Source organism: Globicephala melas, chromosome 6, assembly GCF_963455315.2.
Source record: "Globicephala melas chromosome 6, mGloMel1.2, whole genome shotgun sequence".
NCBI classification, from domain to species: domain Eukaryota; kingdom Metazoa; phylum Chordata; class Mammalia; order Artiodactyla; family Delphinidae; genus Globicephala; species Globicephala melas.
In genome coordinates this window covers 102,687,728-102,705,987 of record NC_083319.1, presented here as the reverse complement: position 1 = coordinate 102,705,987, position 18,260 = coordinate 102,687,728, and the positions used below count along the sequence as shown (strand labels likewise).

The 18,260-nt window shown below is 38.8% G+C and overlaps 1 protein-coding gene across 1 annotated transcript in view; it reads right to left on the bottom strand.

Annotated features, from left to right (window-relative positions):
- The window catches only part of CDCA2 (cell division cycle associated 2), a 49,205-nt gene that overhangs the window by 2,833 nt on the left and 28,112 nt on the right, over positions 1-18,260 (bottom strand). The window contains exons 11-14 of the mRNA XM_060300040.1: positions 15,741-15,819; positions 14,716-14,804; positions 13,273-13,410; positions 1,658-1,829 (exon numbers count right to left, since the gene is read on the bottom strand). Coding sequence (XP_060156023.1) covers positions 1,658-1,829; positions 13,273-13,410; positions 14,716-14,804; positions 15,741-15,819 — 478 coding nt within the window. The remainder of the gene's footprint in view (positions 1-1,657; positions 1,830-13,272; positions 13,411-14,715; positions 14,805-15,740; positions 15,820-18,260) is intronic.

The window sequence follows — 18,260 nt, the reverse complement described above, 5'->3', positions numbered from 1 at the left end:
GAGAGAAATAGAGAGGAAAGGAGAGAGAGAGAGAACGGCTTTAGACCCTCATAGCAGATGAAACCATTGGTTACTGATAAAAAGTGTTTCATGTATTTTTGAAAAGAAATTCTCTAATAAGATGCAAGATGTAAAATATACACTAACAGTCATTGTTCAAGTATCTTTGGAAAAAAGGAAACTGTTAGGAACTACAGATATAACGAAAATAAGTCTCAAGGGAAAGGCAACTCGCAGGGGAGGAAGGTGGACATATCGTTATAAACCAGGTGGTAAAGGTGTACGGTGAACAAAGAGTTTTCCTGGAAAGGCAGCCAGCATGGCTAAATCCTAAAGGCTAAGCAGCATCAGGCCAGATTTAAAAGAGGTGAGGTGGCCGACGTCCTGTCCCACGATGTAGCACAGAAAGAGGCTAGGGCAGGACAGCTCCACCTCTGCTGGAGCCCCGGGGCCGGAGGAATATGTCTATGTGGGGTGGCCGTGTGTTTGTTTAAACTTTTGGGCGTTCCTGAAATAACAAGTAGGCAGAGGCCAAGAGTCTATAATGGCATGTACCATATTCGTCCTCGAATCTATGATAGATCCTACGTGCTATGCTGCAAATGGGACGCAGGCTATAAATATGTGGTGATTGACAAAGGCAGCTATCTTAAGAATGATTACATACAAAATTCACACACGAAATGAACACATACTCCAGCTTTTCAGCATGATTTAGTCAATTTAAACTCAAGCATTACCAACCAGATGCAACTCCAATCCAATTTTTGTCTAATCAGGATACCAACAGACTTAATCTTCCTTTTAAACAAAATTTTCCAAGTAATCAAGTTCAATTTATAAATGTTATTTCTAGAAGATGCTTAGCAGTGCCAACTCTACTGAAACATCAGAGGGCAAGGTTTTTTTGTTTTATTTTATTTATTTATTTAAATGTTGAGCCTTCTTTTAATTTATTTATTTTTCTTTTTGGCTGTGTTGGGTCTTTGTTTCTGTGCAAGGGCTTTCTCTAGTTGTGGCAAGAGGGGGCCATTCTTCATCACGGTGCGCGGGCGTCACACTGTCATGGCCTCTCTTGTTGCGGAGCACAGGCTCCAGACACACAGGCTCAGTAGTTGTGGCTCACGGGCCTAGTTGCTCCACGGCATGTGGGATCTTCCCAGACCAGGGCTCGAACCCGTGTCCCCTGCATTAGCAGGCAAATTCTCAACCACTGTGCCACCAGGGAAGCCCTTAATTTTTATTCTTAATCCATAGAAGATATACCTATTACTGAGCCATCACCTTGTTGACTTTTAGTGATGGATTACAACACCAAACAATTCATTTTACTTTACCAAAACACTTTAAAAAGCAAAAAGAAACAGGGTGAAAGGAAATTCTTTCCCCTAAAATTATATGTAATATTTTGTGCCTGAGTTTTTCTGAGGGGAGGATCCAGAGTGTCCAACAGGTTCTGAAAAGGGTCTAGGTGAAAGTTACAAACGACAGCTTCTTTAACTTAAAATTCTTGTGGGAATAGGAGGGAAAGTTGCTATTTTAAATTTATGTACTCTTTACACAAGGAATGGGAAGAAGGGAAAAAAGAGAGTGAAATAGCAACAAAGAGGGAGGAGAGAAGAGATACAATATCGACAACAGGAAAAGGCCAGGCTACCTGAACACATCCTCCAGATGCTTGGAACCAGCGGCGTCTCAGATGCCTCAGGCAGCTCAGGAATAGGGCTCAGGAGTGGCTTCTTAGACGCCATGTCTCTTTCCCCATATAAAGACTTCTGAACACTTTTTTTCTTTCCCTTTGCTTTCTTCCTTCTGCAACTTTTTAAAACCTGAGAAAATGTATTAAAACACTGTAACTGAGAAAGATGTAGCTCCATGTACAACGTTGACTCAAACTAATTTTTACAAAAAAACCTTAAAGACTAGTTATTCCATTCAAAATTGTAGGAATCTCAGTCAGCGCTAAAGGGCTAGGTAGCTTACACAAAGTCAAATAAAATATGAAACAGAACTCAATTTACAAATTGTAGAGTAATAGTCTATATTTCCACAAAGCATTTGCCAGAGTAAGTTCTGGGTAAGTGAAAAATAGGTGAGATGATGTAGAACTGGACAGACTTAAGACATGAGGAATTTGTAACTAGGATGTGGTTACGATGACTCAGGATTAACCTAGAATGAGTTATCTATTGGAAACTAGGGGAGAATGTTTTCTGTTCCTAGATCTGGATGAAGAAACCACAGGTGTGTACATAAAATTTGAAGATAACCCAAAGCTGCTTCAAACAACAGGTGATCTAATCAAGATGAAAATGACTAGGTCAAAATAAGATGGAGTTTAATAAGCACAAGTAGAAGATGAGGGACAGAGGTTTGGTAATAACTGATGGAAAACATAGGTTTCTGTAAAAATTAAAACTGTTTTAATAACATCTGGAATGCAGTATTCAATTCAATTCTGACTGCATGTCAGTAACTGAGCACTCATGTTCTATGTTAAAAAAAAGTTTCATATGGAGAAGTCTTGAGGGAAACTCAAACACTGTATTGAAATAATAGGTTGTTATGAGCAAAAATGAAATATATTCAACGTCATAATATTGGAAAGAACCAGATTTTAGGTCAACATAAGGAACACACTGTTAACAATTACAGCTTCTGGAAGATGGCATCCATTCAAAGAGTTACTGAGAAACTGCTATGTGCAGGTAATAATTTGCTAGGTATGAGATATAAAAACAAACAGGAAGTGGCCTTTAGGGAACTCTTGGTCTAATTTTAATACATACAGACCAGGACAGGCTCTACACAGATTGAGAACACAGAGACCTGGCCTACGGGAGGTTTTCAAGACAGACTCCACAGGAAATGGAATGTCTAGGCCAAGTCTTCCAACAAGTGAGAATTGTTTTGGTTGAGGATGACAGTGGCACAGAAGGGCTTTTCAAAGGAAAGAGAATGGCATACGGAACAGGTCCAAGGGAGGTGGCACAGAGCAAAGGGGGAACTGCAATTAGCTGTACGTGGTCAGTGAACCCACAGAGAAGTGGCAGAAGAGGCCAACAAAGCAAGCAGGGCCCTTCTCTGCAATAAGTATGAGCCTGACAGCCACGAGGGTTCACCACATGGTGATTTAGAGAGTGATATCTGAGTTTGCATTTAAGAAAGATCGTTTGGGTGACAGCACAGAAACTAATGGTGTGGAAGATATTCAAGAGCACAGAAGTGGCACAAAACTGTAAGTTCCTTGAGATATTTATAGATATCCTGTAAAAACAAAACAAGAAAAAACATTCCATGGAAAAATAACTTTAGAACTGTACAAGATAAATGTTCCTCTTAGTGATTTACAATATACCCTTAACGTTAAATCCTCTAAGAAGTCCTCGGTATAAATAACCTCTATATATGTTAGAAAAATGCTGGGCTAAATATTTTTCCACGAAACATTTTTTTCAGGGAACATCTGTTGACTTCCAAGAAACAGTTGGGAAAATAACAGCATGGACAATGTAAATGGAAGCAAAGAGAAAAATCTTGACTTGGGCTCCACAGATGAACTGCAAGAGAGAAACATTTGGCTTCGTGTTAGTCACCTTCGGTTCAAATCCTGACCCTGCCACTTTATGGCTTTATAATCTTAGGCAAGTTACTTCACCTCTCTGTACCTCATTCTTCTCATCTGCAAAATGGGAACCACAAAAGCACATACCACAGAAAGTTGTGGTGAGTATTAAATATGTTAATATATGTGAAATGGGTAAAGTATGGCTTGATTGATGGTAAGGACTATGTGTTAGCTATTCTTTTTCTTTTAAATTCCTTCTTACTATTTTGAGTATTGATACGGAGAAAAATATTTTTAATACTAAATTATGCTCTTAGTATTACTGTGTGACCCAGGCCCTAGTAGGTTGGTTAATATACTATGATCAATGTCATCAGGTTATAACCTCCAGAACAGTTTCTGATTCATAGCTCAGGTAAATACCCTTTTAGCAGGATTTTGGAAACCTCTGTTTACCTGAACTGCAAAAGCACCTGCAACAGCACCTGGCACTTAGCGGCTTCTCAACAAACATACGTGAACAAATGAATGAATGATTGTGGAAAAAAAGGTACAAACTTCATAAAATTTGCTAACCATGATGAAAGATTAATAATATTTTTTTCATGGTCATGGGCCAGGAGGACACCACCCAAAAAGAAAAAAGATGAAAGCACCTGTGGTCTGTCATGAAAATATATCTAGCAACGCTTATCTTATCCACGAGAAGGTTGCATCTGCAAAGGCTAGAACCTTATCAACCTTATTGGAGTAAAATTTGAATTCACTCCAATACAAAAAGCCTTGCTGAGACTGTAATAAACAAGAGAAGCCATGTGTGATTGGAATCCTCGGGGAGCCCCGGGATCTAGAAATAATGAGACTGGTTTATGACTTGGAGGAGACAAAGGACAACTGAAGATATTATACCTAAAAGGTTTCTATTTACTCCCAAATCACCAGTATTTCTTCTCATACAGTGGAGGAGGTCATGCAACAGAAGTAAATGCTTACTTCTCGTGTTATTTTCACAATTAAGTCAAACTGTTTTCTGAGAGTAGCTTTAAAATTATTTAAAAATAATGAATGTACATGGCAACACATCAAACTGAACAGGAAAGCTTCTGGTGAAAAGCAAACATTTCCCTGTCCCTGCCATTCACTTATTTAATGGTCCATTTTTAGTTCTTGTGGCTGGCTCCATCTCTCTAAATAAGGGGCTGAGATTGCTGTATTTTTTTTTAAATATATATATATACTTATTTATTTATTTTTGGCTGCATTGGGTCTTCGTTGCTGCGCGTGGGCTTTTTCTAGCTGCGGCGAGCGGGGTCTACTCTTCGTTGCAGTGCACGGGCTTCCCATTGCATTGGCTTCTCTTGTTGTGGAGCACGGGCTCTAGGCACACCGGCTTCAGTAGTTGTGGCTCACGGGCTCTAGAGTGCAGGCTCAGTAGTTGTGGTGCACGGGCTCAGCTGTTCCGCAGCATGTGGGATCTTCCCAGACCAGGGCTTGAACCCGTGTCCCCTGCATTGGCAGGTGGATTCCCAACCAATGCGTCACCAGGGAAGCCCCAGATTGCTGTATTTTTAATGTTTAATAACAGAAAATTTCCAACACCCCAAAAATAGAATAGTATCTTGAACCCCACATACCCAACAATTAGCTCTTATAATTACTAACACATGGAAATCATGATTCATATATAAGCCCCTTCCCTCAGATTATTTTAAAGCAAATCCCAGACATTACATCATCTCATCTAAAGATCCTACAGTATCTCTAAGAGATAAGGACTTCGTTATTTTTTCCACCAAAAAAGTGAAACATTTTATTACCTGGCATTGTATTTTTTTTATTATTATTTTTTTTGCTGTACGCGGGCCTCTCACTGTTGTGGCCTCTCCCATTGTGGAGCACAGGCTCCGGACGCGCAGGCTCAGTGGCCATGGCTCACGGGCCTAGCTGCTCCGTGACATGTGGGATCTTCCCAGACCGGGGCACGAAACCGTGTCCCCTGCATTAGCAGGCGGACTCTCAACCATTGCGCCACCAGGGAAGCCCTGGCATTGTATTTTACTGATTTGTTTCCTCTTTTACAGTGGAGTTTTATTTCTTTTCCAGCTTTGAGATATAATTGACATATAACAGCATGTAAGTTTAAGGTATACAAGGTAATGACTTGAGATAGACAGATATATAGTGAAATGATTACTTTTTTCTTTTTATAACAATGACAAATACTAGTCAGCAATAAAAGGAACTATTGATACACACAAATCTGGACAAATCTCCAGAGAATGCTGCTGAGTGAAAAAAGCCAGTCCCAAAAGGTTACACAGTGTGTGATTCCACTTACAAAATATTCTTGAAATGACAAAATGAAAGAAATGGAGAACAGATTAGTGGTTGCCACGGGTTAAGGTGGGGGTTGACAGTGGGAAGTGGACACAGCTGCAGACCAGAAGAGATCTTTGCAGCGCTGGAAATGTCCTGCATCTCGACTGTATTTTGATATTGTACTACTGTGATACTGTATAATGGTTTTACAAGATGTCACCATTGTGGGGAGCTGGGCAAAGGGTGCTGGGATCTTTCTAATTCTTCTTGCAATAGAATGCATCTCGAAAACAATATCAAAATAAAAATTTAGATGCAAAAACAATGACAGGCAGTTTTCCCTAATATTTCCTCAGAGTTCAAACTTCTCTAATTTGTCCCTAACTGTCTTTTTACAATTGTTCAAGTCAGGATCCCAACAAGGTCTCCACACATGCCACTTGGTTGATGGATTTCCTTTGATCTATGGCTCTTTTTTCCCCCTTGTTATTTGGTGAATGTTCTGAGGCATTTATCCTGTAGTAGCTGAGAAGCTCTGGATTTGGGTAACTGCAATCATGTGTGTTTTTATGTTCCTCCACCCCCTGGTATTTCCTATCCACTGGTCATTAGATCCAGGCTTGATTCAATTCAGCTTTCATGCTTGTTGGAAAGACCATCTCATGGAAGATTATCGAGGTCCTCACTGCACCAGGAGGCTCATATTCTCTCCTTGTGTGGTGTTATGAATGGCCAGTGCTCTCAGGTGTCCAGTCCCATCCATCCATTACCTTTGGCTCCCCCGTTGGCTTCTACCTAACATCCAACAGCTTTTGTGAACAGGTCTTTTTGATTAGTGAGAATTCTTCGATAAAGAATCTTCCCTTATCAGTTATTTGTTTACTTGAAATAGAGCTCAAATTTTATTTTCCACTTTCCAAGAAAAACAAAAACCCTGAAAATAAAAGAGTTGATGCCCTAGACAGTTTCTAAGGCGGCCTTTAAGTTTTGCTGTTAGTTTTTAATTATGAGGAAATTGGTTTTTCATATTTGATGCCAGTGTTTTAATCCATTGCAATCGTTATCTCTGATGGTCACACTGTCCTATCTTTGGTCAGCAGAAGCCCCTTTGGAATGATTTTGTGTCCTTTAACGTGGCTTCCTTGCTCGCACACTGGTCCAGACCTGGGCTCATTTTCTACTTTTGCCGTTGTAAATCTGAAAGCAGCCATTTCACTAAGGTAACGCTGATCCCTTTTAGTTGAAATGGTAGAGATGGTAACATAGGTACAAAGGATGCTCAGTGCTTCTATGCCTACCAACAGACAGAGCTAGAAAATTATTTTAAATGGGTAAAAGCACGTGTTCATGATATTTCCAATTCAAATTTAGCCTAACAAGGTTTTGAATTTGATTTCAATTTTATCTTGTCTCTAGTGAAGAGTCTTGATTCCTAATGACAGTAAAAAACATCCCCACAAAACCCTGCTTACTTGATTCATTCTAGATTGAATTCTTGTATCAGTGAGTATTTCATAACTGTTTAAACTTTTTGTGCAGTTATTTTTGTCCTTAGGATACATCCCATTTGGACTTTTCAAACTTCTGATTTGAAAAAACTCTATGAGGTTAAGCCACCGACTTGACATAGTTACATGTTTCATTTTGTTTTCAATTTTTTTAAATTGAGCTATAATGGTTCCATAGTCACGCAGAACATTTACACAGTTCAAAGTCAAAAGTAAAAAACACATTCAAGGAAATCTAGCCTTCATTCCTTTCTGTTCCCTCCTCTGTCTCTTCTCCTGACAGGTAACCAGGTTTTATTTTGTCTTTGGCCTATTCTCCCCCTTTTTTTGTAGTGTTTAAGATTATATATATGTGTATTGATATATACATTTTTTTTTTTCCTGCAGTACGCGGGCCCTCTGGTTGCAGAGCACAGGCTCCGGACGCGCAGGCTCAGTGGCCATGGCTCACGGGCCCAGCCGCTCCGCGGCATGTGGGATCTTCCCGGACCGGGGCATGAACCCGTGTCCCCTGCATCGGCAGGCGGACTCTCAACCACTGCGCCACCAGGGAAGCCCGATATATACCTTTTTTTAAATGCTCCCTACTTCCTTAGATAAAAGGTAACATATGAGTTTGCCATATTAGCTGCCATAACAAAACACCAGAGGCTGGGTGGCTTAAACAACACTAATTTATCTTCTCACAATTCTGGAGGCAGTAAGTCCAAGATGGAGGTGCTGACAGGACTGGTCTCCCCTGAGGCCTCTCCCATGCGAATACAGATGGCCACTCTCCTGCTGCCTCTTCTCCCTGTCTGTGCCCCCCCAGGCGTCACCCTTTGTGTCCAAATTTCCTCTTATAAGGACACCAATCAGATTGGACTGGGGCTAGGAACCACCTAAGGGCCACATTTATTAACCTAATCACCTCTGAGGAGGCCCTATCTCCAAACACAGTCACATTCTGAGATACTGGGGTGTCGGCTCCAACGTATGCCTTCTGAGAACACAATTTATCCCACATCAGGTAGCTTACAACTTGTTTTTTTTCACTTAACAGTAAATACATCCTAGCATCACTGCATAGCGGTTTGGATCGTTTCTCTGCTATTTTCTACATCTACAAAAGACTCATTTTGTGACCACACCAGTTTATTCAACCAGTCTCGTGGACATCTGATGGACATTTGGTTTGTTAATCTTTTGCATTACAGAGTGTTGCAATAACTAACTTTGTACATACACCTTTTTGTATTTTTGTCATTAGATCTTTGTGACAGATTCCTAGAAATGGAATTGCTGGGTCAAAGGGTAAATGAAAATATTTAATTTGGCTTGATATTGCCAAATTGCCCTCCACAGAGATTCACACTACCAGAAAATGTACAAGCATGCCTATCTCTCCCCAGCCTCGCCAGCAAAGTATGCTGTCAAACTTCTGGATTTTTGCTAATCAAAAATGGTAAGAAACGGTATCTCAATGCATGTTAGACTCGCAGTTCTCTTATGATGAGCGAGTCTGAACATGTTTTCCATGTTTAAGGGCCCTTTCAATTTTGTGAACAAAAATCTCTTGGAGATTTTGATACGAATTACAAAAACTTTTCTCCAAGTTTGTCCTTTGTCTTTTAAATTTTCTTACGGAGCTTTTCCCCCATGCATGCTCCATGCTGTTTGGGTCAAATGGAGCAAAATTTACCAATCTTTGACCTCACTGTTTCTGGTTTTTGAGTCATATTTTGTAAACTTTTTCCATTTCTAGGTTATAAAGGAATTCATGCTTATGAATTCTACTGCTACTTCCAAGTTAGCAATTTTATTTTCAAACCTTTTCCAGCTTTATTAAGGTATGATTGACAAATAAAAATTGTATTTATTTAGATTTCACATGACTTAAGGTGCACATGATTTAATATATGTATACATTATAAAATGATTATCACAGTCAAGTTAATAAACACATCCATCACCTCACATAGTGACTATTTGTGTGTGTGTGTGTGTGTGTGTGTGTGTGTGTGTGTGTGTGTGTGGTGAGAACACTTAAGATCTACTCTCTCAGCACATTTCAGCCTACGATACAGTACAGATCTCTGCTGCCTCCTTACCATAAACCATGAGGCTATCACTTACTTAAACTAAACCTTCCTCTTCCCTATGTTAGTTTTGCTTCTTCTCTTGGTTACCTTTGAATTTACATTTCTATTTCTTTTTAAGAACTTAAAAAAAGTATATCTTGAACCCCTAATTTGCATGATGATAATTTTAAAAACAGCCATAGTGCTTACAGGACAGAGCTCTGATTCCTTCTCTTTCCTCTGGCGCCTCCTGCACATGATTCCTAATACTACAAAATATCCTTTTCCTTACACCCCATTGTTGCTTGAAATCACACTTACTAAAGTTTGCTTCATATTCGCTCCAAAACTCTTGCATTCAGACTTTTCTTTGGAATGGTATAGAATGACCTTTCTTTTTCTCCTGTTTTTTTTTTTTTAAATTAATCAATTAATTAGGCTGTGTCGGGTCTTAGCTGCAGCACGTGGGATCTTCACTGCCGCGTGCAAGATCTTTAGTTGCGGCATTCAAACTCTTAGTTGCAGCACGTGGGATCTAGTTCCCTGAGCAGGGATCGAACCTGGGCCCCCTGCACTGGGAGCATGGAGTCTTAGCCACTGGACCACCAGGGAAGCCCCTCTTTTTCTTCTCATATGGCACATCTTCCATTTGCTCAATCATAGGTCTTTTTGTTTTTCCCTCCAGAGACCTCCTCCCTGGAGCACCCTTCTCTTGCTCAAATTTGGCCTGATTGCTCTTCTAGGCTGACTGAACAGCTATAATCAGAGATTTCTACGACACTCCTCTCCTGTGCTATTAGACCCACTGTGTCCTGGATTCTCAAGCTTACTTCCTCATTTTGCTAGAGTGTATCTCCCTCCAGTAATATTAAAAAACAAAAAAACCAAAAAACACATCTCTTGAGTGTCTTTCACAGTAATTGAATTTGGCTGGATACAGAATATTGGGCTTAAATTAAGTTTCTTTCAAAGCTTTAAATGTCCTGTTGAATTCTCTTTCAGTATTCAGACTGCTGTCAAACTTGATACCACTCCGATCCTCGTTTCCTGGTAGGAAAAGTCCACTGTTCTCATTATCCTTATTGTTCAGTTTCACAGTGACATGTCGAAGTTGTGGTCTTTTCTCTTGGTCCTAGGAATTCAGTAGGACCTTTTAACTTGAAGACTCTTTTCTTCAGCTCTGGGAAACGCTCCCTTTTATTCTGATAACTTCCGTCCTTTCCATTTTCTCATTCTGAGACTCCAACGAAGTCTCCTAGATTGGTCTTCCATGTCTGTTCTTACTAGTCTATCATTCTCTTGTCCTCCCTTAACTTTCCTTAACTTTATTCTCTAGTCCAACTACCAAGTTTTATATATTTTTACAAACCTTTCTTTCTCTGCTCCTTTTTCATAGCATCCCCCGCGTCTTAGTTTTCTGCAGATAATATTTTCTGAAATATGAATATATCAGAATATTTACTTTCACGAAGTTTCTTTCCATTTTCTGAATAACCTTTCTCTCTGGGGGTCAGTTTTTCAAACTTACTAACATTGGTCTTTGATGCCCTTGGTTCTACTCAGTTATCTGATTCTTACTTAAGAAGATACCGGCTAAACTGGTAATGCGTTTCCTCTGCTTTCCAGCTCAGCCTCTTTCTTGCATGGGAATTCTACCAGGAACTCTGTGCAACACAGGGCAGGGCAGATGGAGAGGGTCAACCGCAGGCTTTGCTTTAGGGAAACGAGCTGGCTGTCCAGACTGTGGGACCTTCCAAATGCCAGAATGAGAACATTCAGGTGACAACCCCTGTTCTGAGCTTCAGGATGGGAGAGGGAGTGCGGGGCAAACCAGCCCAAATTGTTTCACATACAGGACTTCAATTAATCCGTTTCCACTACCACTTCTCATTCTCAGCACCACTGGACCTGCCAATATTGGGCCCAGAGTTCCTCGGGATTCCCATAAGCAGGCTGGCTCTCCCTCCCCCCCAGCACATTCTGGGCTGTAAACCTTTCCCCCTCTTTTATCTGTCAACCCGCTCCCATCTGCTTGTCTTCCAGAAATTCACTGAAGGCTGTTGTCGGTTGCTGAATACCCCTCCTCACCCCCTTCCTCTTCTCATCGCTATTCTAAGCCTATTCCTTCTATTACATCAATTATTTTGGCTCAGTAGGGTCCTGGGAGGGGTTGGGGCAAAACTTAATGGTCAACCCTTCTTGAACTTTCTGGCTATTAGTTTCATGTGAAGAAGTAGGTGGACCTTCTTCGTAACAGTGTTTTGTAGAGAGCAGGAAGGAACCCAGTCTCTAATGCCATGATCTAAGACGTATGCATATTTTCAACTGATGTGTATTTTTTTTCAGCAAGAGGATCTTTCAAAGGAGTGTGTGACCTAAAGAAGAAACCGAACCAGGACAACATCCGGTTTCTTCCGGCTCTGCCGACTTGGGGATGTTTGTGCAGTGTTTAAACCAAGTGAGGCAACACTTTTTGGTTCATGAATCAGGAGGGAAATTTGCTGTTTTGGGTGTGTGTGTGCTGGGGTGAAATGGGTGAGTTTGGTTTTGGAAATGTTGAGTTTTGAGATGTCTGCAGGGTGGTCTAAGAAAAGATGCCTAGTAGGTAGTTGAACCTATGTTAACAGATGGGAAAGATTTGGGAGTCGTCAACCGTGCTGCATATGAAACCACCCAGAAAATAAAGCCATTTCGAAAGACAGAGAGTAGAACTCTGGGTAACATAAACATTTAGGAATGGGCAGAAGAAAACAAATCTTTAACAGAGACCACATAGGACAATTCTCAGTTATGTCAAATGCTGTGAACAAGACCTCTAAGGATGCGCTGGATTTTAGTCACGAGGTTATTAAATGCCTTGGAAAAATAATGAAAGTGAAGTGGCAAACTGGTGGCAAAAGAGGCCTGACTTCTAATAGTATCTGAAACAGTGACTCTGTAGCAGCCTCTGTGGGTCTCTCCAGCAACAGTGTTGGATGGGAAAGGGGATAATGGTGCATTAATCCAGGGTGGGAGCAGAATGAAAGGGATGAAGACCCAAGATAATGGACAAGAGTGTTGAAAACAGCTGAAGACAGCTTAGGATGAATAAGGAAACACAGGAAGTTAAAGGATCTCTGAAAGCTGAAGAGTTAATACTAGAAGAGGCATGAGTAAGATGGCATGAGAACACTGGATGGATAGGAGGCTGGGGTCGGAGAGTGGAGGGACATATAAATGTGTATTATTAAAACTGGGAAGGTCTTGGATACCAACAAGCTGTAGGGTATGGCAGGGGACGGTCCAGCTCAGTGAAGCGGAGGGCAACACCAGGACCTGGGTCAAGGTGCTAGATCTGCTATCCACAAAGAGGCGGTGGCGTCACGAGCCGGCACAGGCCTCTGAGTGTGGAGGAAGACAGAGCTAGTTTCTAAATTCTTCCTGCAATACGGGGAGAACATCCAACCAGCCACTGGCAGTAGCAAAGTCAAACAAGAGGCAGATGGCACATGCATCCCTAAGAAATCAGAGGATTCCCCAAAGAGGGTGAGGTTAGATTAGATCAGATTCGAAGATAAGAATCAATTCCACATTTGAGTGCCCATGATTCCCTGTACTGGGTGTATGTAACCCAATGAAGAAAATGCAAAAATGGCCCTCGGGTAATTCATAATTGAGTATATAATCTCTTATGGCCCTTTCGATTCTATGATAAGATGATTTTAATACTCTTGGTCCAAGGCCAACTAGGAAAAATTTTATTTCTGGGTTTTCCTAACCATACAACAAAGAAATGCACCACTTCTACTCTTTATTACATCTTTAAACACACACTCACCTGATTCTTTCTAGGAAGTGCTCTGTCTGCGCGATTGCTTTCTTGAGACTTCCTCCTATTAATTTTCTTTTCTTTATAAGGCTGAGCTTCTGTATTAAATAAGTTGCAAACACTCTCTTCTGAAAAACTGATCAACTGCTATAAAGAAAATTAAAAGCAGGGCTACCATAAAACAGTCAGTTACATTTTCATGAGTGTCTCTCACATTTCTTTTCCCTTCCCTGCGGATTCTACCGTTTTACATCCCATTTCCGCTTAACTCACAAATTCCATTAGAAGTATTTTAACCAAGTCACATTCAAAAGAGGGAAATAGTAATTTCTGATTTCTGATCAAACTTTGACCCAGAAGCATATGCACTCTGTCCTACTATTTTATGGAAGAGAAAAAAACAACTTAAGAATCGTTGTTTTAGGTGCAAACTATTATATATAGGATGGATAAACAACAAGGTCCTACTGTATAGCACAGGCAACTATATTCAATATCCTGAGATCAACCGTAATGGAAAAGAATATGAAAAAAATATACATATGTATAACTGAATCACTTTGCTGCACATTGTAAATCAACTATAGTTCAATAAAATTTTTGAAAATAAAAAATAAAAAAGAATCACTGTCTTATTCATTCATCAAATATTTATTGAACATCTACAATGTAGCACCTAACTACTGATGGGTTACAGGGGGAAAAATCATGAACTGTCAGATTATCTAAGTTTGACTTCTGGGTTTACCATCAACAGTATCAGTGAAAAAAATATCAGTATGCTATATGTTTATGCACTGTGATGCTATAGATAAAAATCCAAGTTCATCTAATTTAATAAAATCGCAAAAGACATGCATTCGATGGGAGTTATGCTCACACTGAAGACAACTGAAGGTAGTTTTTGAAAAAGTTATATTTATGGCACTTTCTGACTGTTAATACATGTGACTCTGGAGAACAAATGTATGGACATCAAGGGGGGAAAGCTGGTGGGTGGTGGTGGAGGGGGTTGGGATGAATTGGGAGATTGGGATTGACATATATACACTAATATGTATAAAATAGATAACTAGTAAGAACCTGCTGTATAAAAAAGTAAAATTAAATTTAAAAATTAAAAAAAAAATGCAACTCTTCTACACTTTGCACTTGGATATAACTCATAAAACCACACAGATCCCAAATAAACTTTCTAAACAGACTACCTTCCACATGAACACACACTCTGAAGGCACCTCGTTTATTGTATTTTTCTTCTAACAGGATTAATTAAAATCAAATCAGGAAAACAGCATTATCCTGGCTTACATGATAGGTAGGATATGGTATTAGTTCTTAACACATTGATTAAACCAAGATTTAACTGATAAAGCATTTGATCATGAAAACAGAGAAAAATGTAGTGCAAGATTTAAAAACAGATACATTGTGCCAAATACAAACACTTACACTTCTTCTGTTAGAGGTCCGCGTTGCTCTACCAACTTTACAGGAGGCTATTTTCTCGTGGTTATTTGAAGAGGCAAAGGTATCAGTGCCTGATGAGCAAGACACAGCAAAATTAGGGTAGCTAACAAAAAGCTGTAAGACCCATCATCTATTGGACACACTGGATGCTCTTTTGGATACCAATTTTGCTTTTAGTATCCTACCATATCTGAACATATTACCAGGAGAAATAAATTTTGAGATTTCAAAAACATTTTTAAAAACATGAAAATACTTTAATTTCACAAAGTTCAAAAAATTTTAATTTGGTCACTTTGAACAGTATAAATAAAAGGCAGTATAACCTGTCAAAGAGCATAAGCTTTGGAAGATGACAGGCTATACTTCCAATTTAGCTCTTACTTAACACTCCATGTCTTGGATTCTGTGCTAATGAGCTTGGTTTGTGTCCTAGAGCCAACAAGATGTGTTGGTGATCCATTAAAGGATTTCGACCAGGGGAGAGACGTGAATAATGGTTCCATTGCAAGTGCTTTGCCCGTGACATTTGCTGGCCAAGTCCTGGTTTGTCAGGAAAGCACAGAGAGATCTTTGTTGCCTTGTCATGATCATAAAAAAAACTAGAGACCTCAGAAAGTACATATGCACAAAATGCCATGCTGATGTTGATGAACAATTTTGTGTAATCAAAAATGACGCTTAGGATTCATATCATTTCAATTGTGCAACCTGAAAAGGAGCCTACTGTCAGTCCTTAAGTGTTGAGAGGGCAACTCCACTACTTGCAGTGACTTGAAAAATGCGGCTACCCATCAGAGGAAGTTAAATGTGGGTGATTATAAAGTATGGACTTGGGATGGAAAGGGATGGATAAGAGACTTCTTGTAAGCTTTTCTACATGATTTGAGTTTTTGAAAAATCAAGTACGATCATAATAAAAATAAAAATTTTAAAATAAGGTGATTTTCATACATACACATATTTAAAATGACATTTATGATTTTTAGATAAGCCAAAGTTACTACCTGAAAGAGTCTCAGAGATTGAAGACTTACTAAGAGGACTGAGACCTGCAAATGATACCTGAAGAGGTTCTATGTTTTCCTAAACAAAGAAAAAAGTAGAAATTAGATATCTTTAAATCCAGTGGACATAGAAATAATGTGCCCATAAGAAAATAATACGTACTTATTTTTGTAGGAGGAACTGTAATAAGCATAAAGATGGGAAATAAAAGATTAACCAAAAAAAGAGCAAAAACAAGATACTGGATAGAAAAATAAATGTTTTATAATATTTACCAATCATATTTAAGGAAACCATGCTTACTAACTACAACCCACCAAAATAACAATTAAAAATATAATAATAATTTTTAAAAAGTGAAAGTAGTCATGATGATCCACTAATAAGTTACTTTTTGGCTTATTTAAAATCCCATATCCTAACGCCAGTAAAGTAAGAAAATTCATTAATAAACACAACCAAACATTACAGTATTATTCAGGAGACCTTAAGGGTAAATATAAATGCGGATGTCAAATCTTTTCTTTCCGACAGCCAGTATAATGGTAGCTGTTAATTTTTCATAGATAAGATCTGTCAGGTTGAAAAAATTATTTTTTCTCACCAATTTGCTCAGAGTTTTTAATCTGAAATGAATGCTGGATTTTGTCAGATGCTTTTTCTCCATCTGCTGAGATGACCATAGAGTTTTTCTGTTTTACTCTGTTAATATGGTGAACTCTGCAGACTGGCTTTCAAATAAACCAACCTTGCATTTTGGGGGTAAAATCTCACTTGGTCATAATGTATTTATTCTCTTTTTAGTTAGTATGTTTGTGAGGATACTGGACTGTAGTTTTCTTCTCTCATAATGTCTGATTATGGTATCAGGCTACTGCTGACATTGATGAGTTGGGAAGCATTCCCAACTCAATTTGTTTGGAAGAATGTATGCAGAATTAGTATTGTATCTTCCTTAAATGTTTGGTAGAATTCATTAGTAAAATCATCTGCACATGCAGTTTTCTTTGTGAGAAGGTTTAAACTACAATTTAAATTTCCTTAGTTGATATAGAGCTAACGAGACCACCTGTTTCTTCTTGAGTGAGATTGATAGCTTGTGTCTTTCAAGGAATGTAGCTTAAGTTGTTGAATTTATTGGCATAAAATAAAGTTGTTCATAATATTCTTTTATGATCCTTTTAGTATTATTAAGATATGTAATTATGTCACCTCCCTTATTCCTTATATTGCTAATGAGTATCCTCTCCTTTTGTCCTGAACAGTCTGATTAGAAGTTTACTATTATTTTCTGCAGCAAAACCTTCTGATTTCAATGATTTGTCTCTATTGTTTTTCTGTTTTCTATTTCATTGATTTCTACACTTATCTTTATTACTTCCTTTCCTCTTCTTAGTTTGGTTTCAATTTGCTTTTCTTTTTCTAGTTTCTTAAAGTGGAAGCTGAGATCATTAATTGGAGACCTCTATTATTTTCAAATACAGGTTTTAATTTTTAGAAATTTTCCTCTAAGCACTGCTTTACCTGCATCCCACACATCTTTTGTTACTTTATAGTGGCTTAGGGTTTACAGCACACATCTTTTAACTTATTCCACTTTGTTTATAGCGTAAGAACCCCTCCCAACCTTTATGCCATGTTAATTTGGTTGTATATTTTACTTACCTAGGTTATAAACCAAACAAAATATTGTTGTTACTCTTGCTTTGAATAATTATCCTTTATGGAGACTAATTAAAAAGAAGTCTGTTACATTTGCCCACATACTTAGCATTTTCAGTGCTCTTCATTCCTCTGTGTAGACGCAGATTTTCCTGCAGAACTATTTTCCTTCTGACTAAAGGGCTTCCTTTTCAACACTTCGTCTAATGCTAACCTGTTATGGTAATGAATTATTTCAACTTTCGTTATGTCTGAAAAAGCCTTTATTTCCACCTTTTCTTTTGAAAGATGGTCTCACTAGATAGAGAATTCTAGTTTGACAGGTTATTTTTGGTTTTTTGCTCCAAGTAGTTAAATAAATCTTTAAAAGATGTTGCTGCACTGCCTTCTGGCTCGCTCGCATAGTTTCCAACCAGAAACCTGCTGCCTCTCTTATATTTGTTCTTTGTATGTCACATGTCTTTTTCTCTCTGGCTCCTTTTAGGCCATTCATTGTTGATTTTAAGCTTTGTGTATTTTTCTTTATGTTTCTTGTGCTGGGAATATGTTGAACTTTAGGATCAGTGGGTTAATAATTCTATCAAATTTGGACATTTTTCAGCCATTATTTTGCAAATATATTTTTCCTGTTCCTTCCAATCTCTTCTCTCCTTTGGGAACCCTAATTACAAGCACTTTACACCACCTGAAGTTGTCCCAGATCACGAATTGTCTGCTCATTCTTGTTCAGTCTTTTTCCTGTGTGTCATTGAGAATAATTTCTATTGCTACACTTCGAATTCACTAATCTTTTCTCTTGCAGTCTCTAATATGCTATTATTCTCATCCAACATATTTTTATTCCTGGAGATTATAAT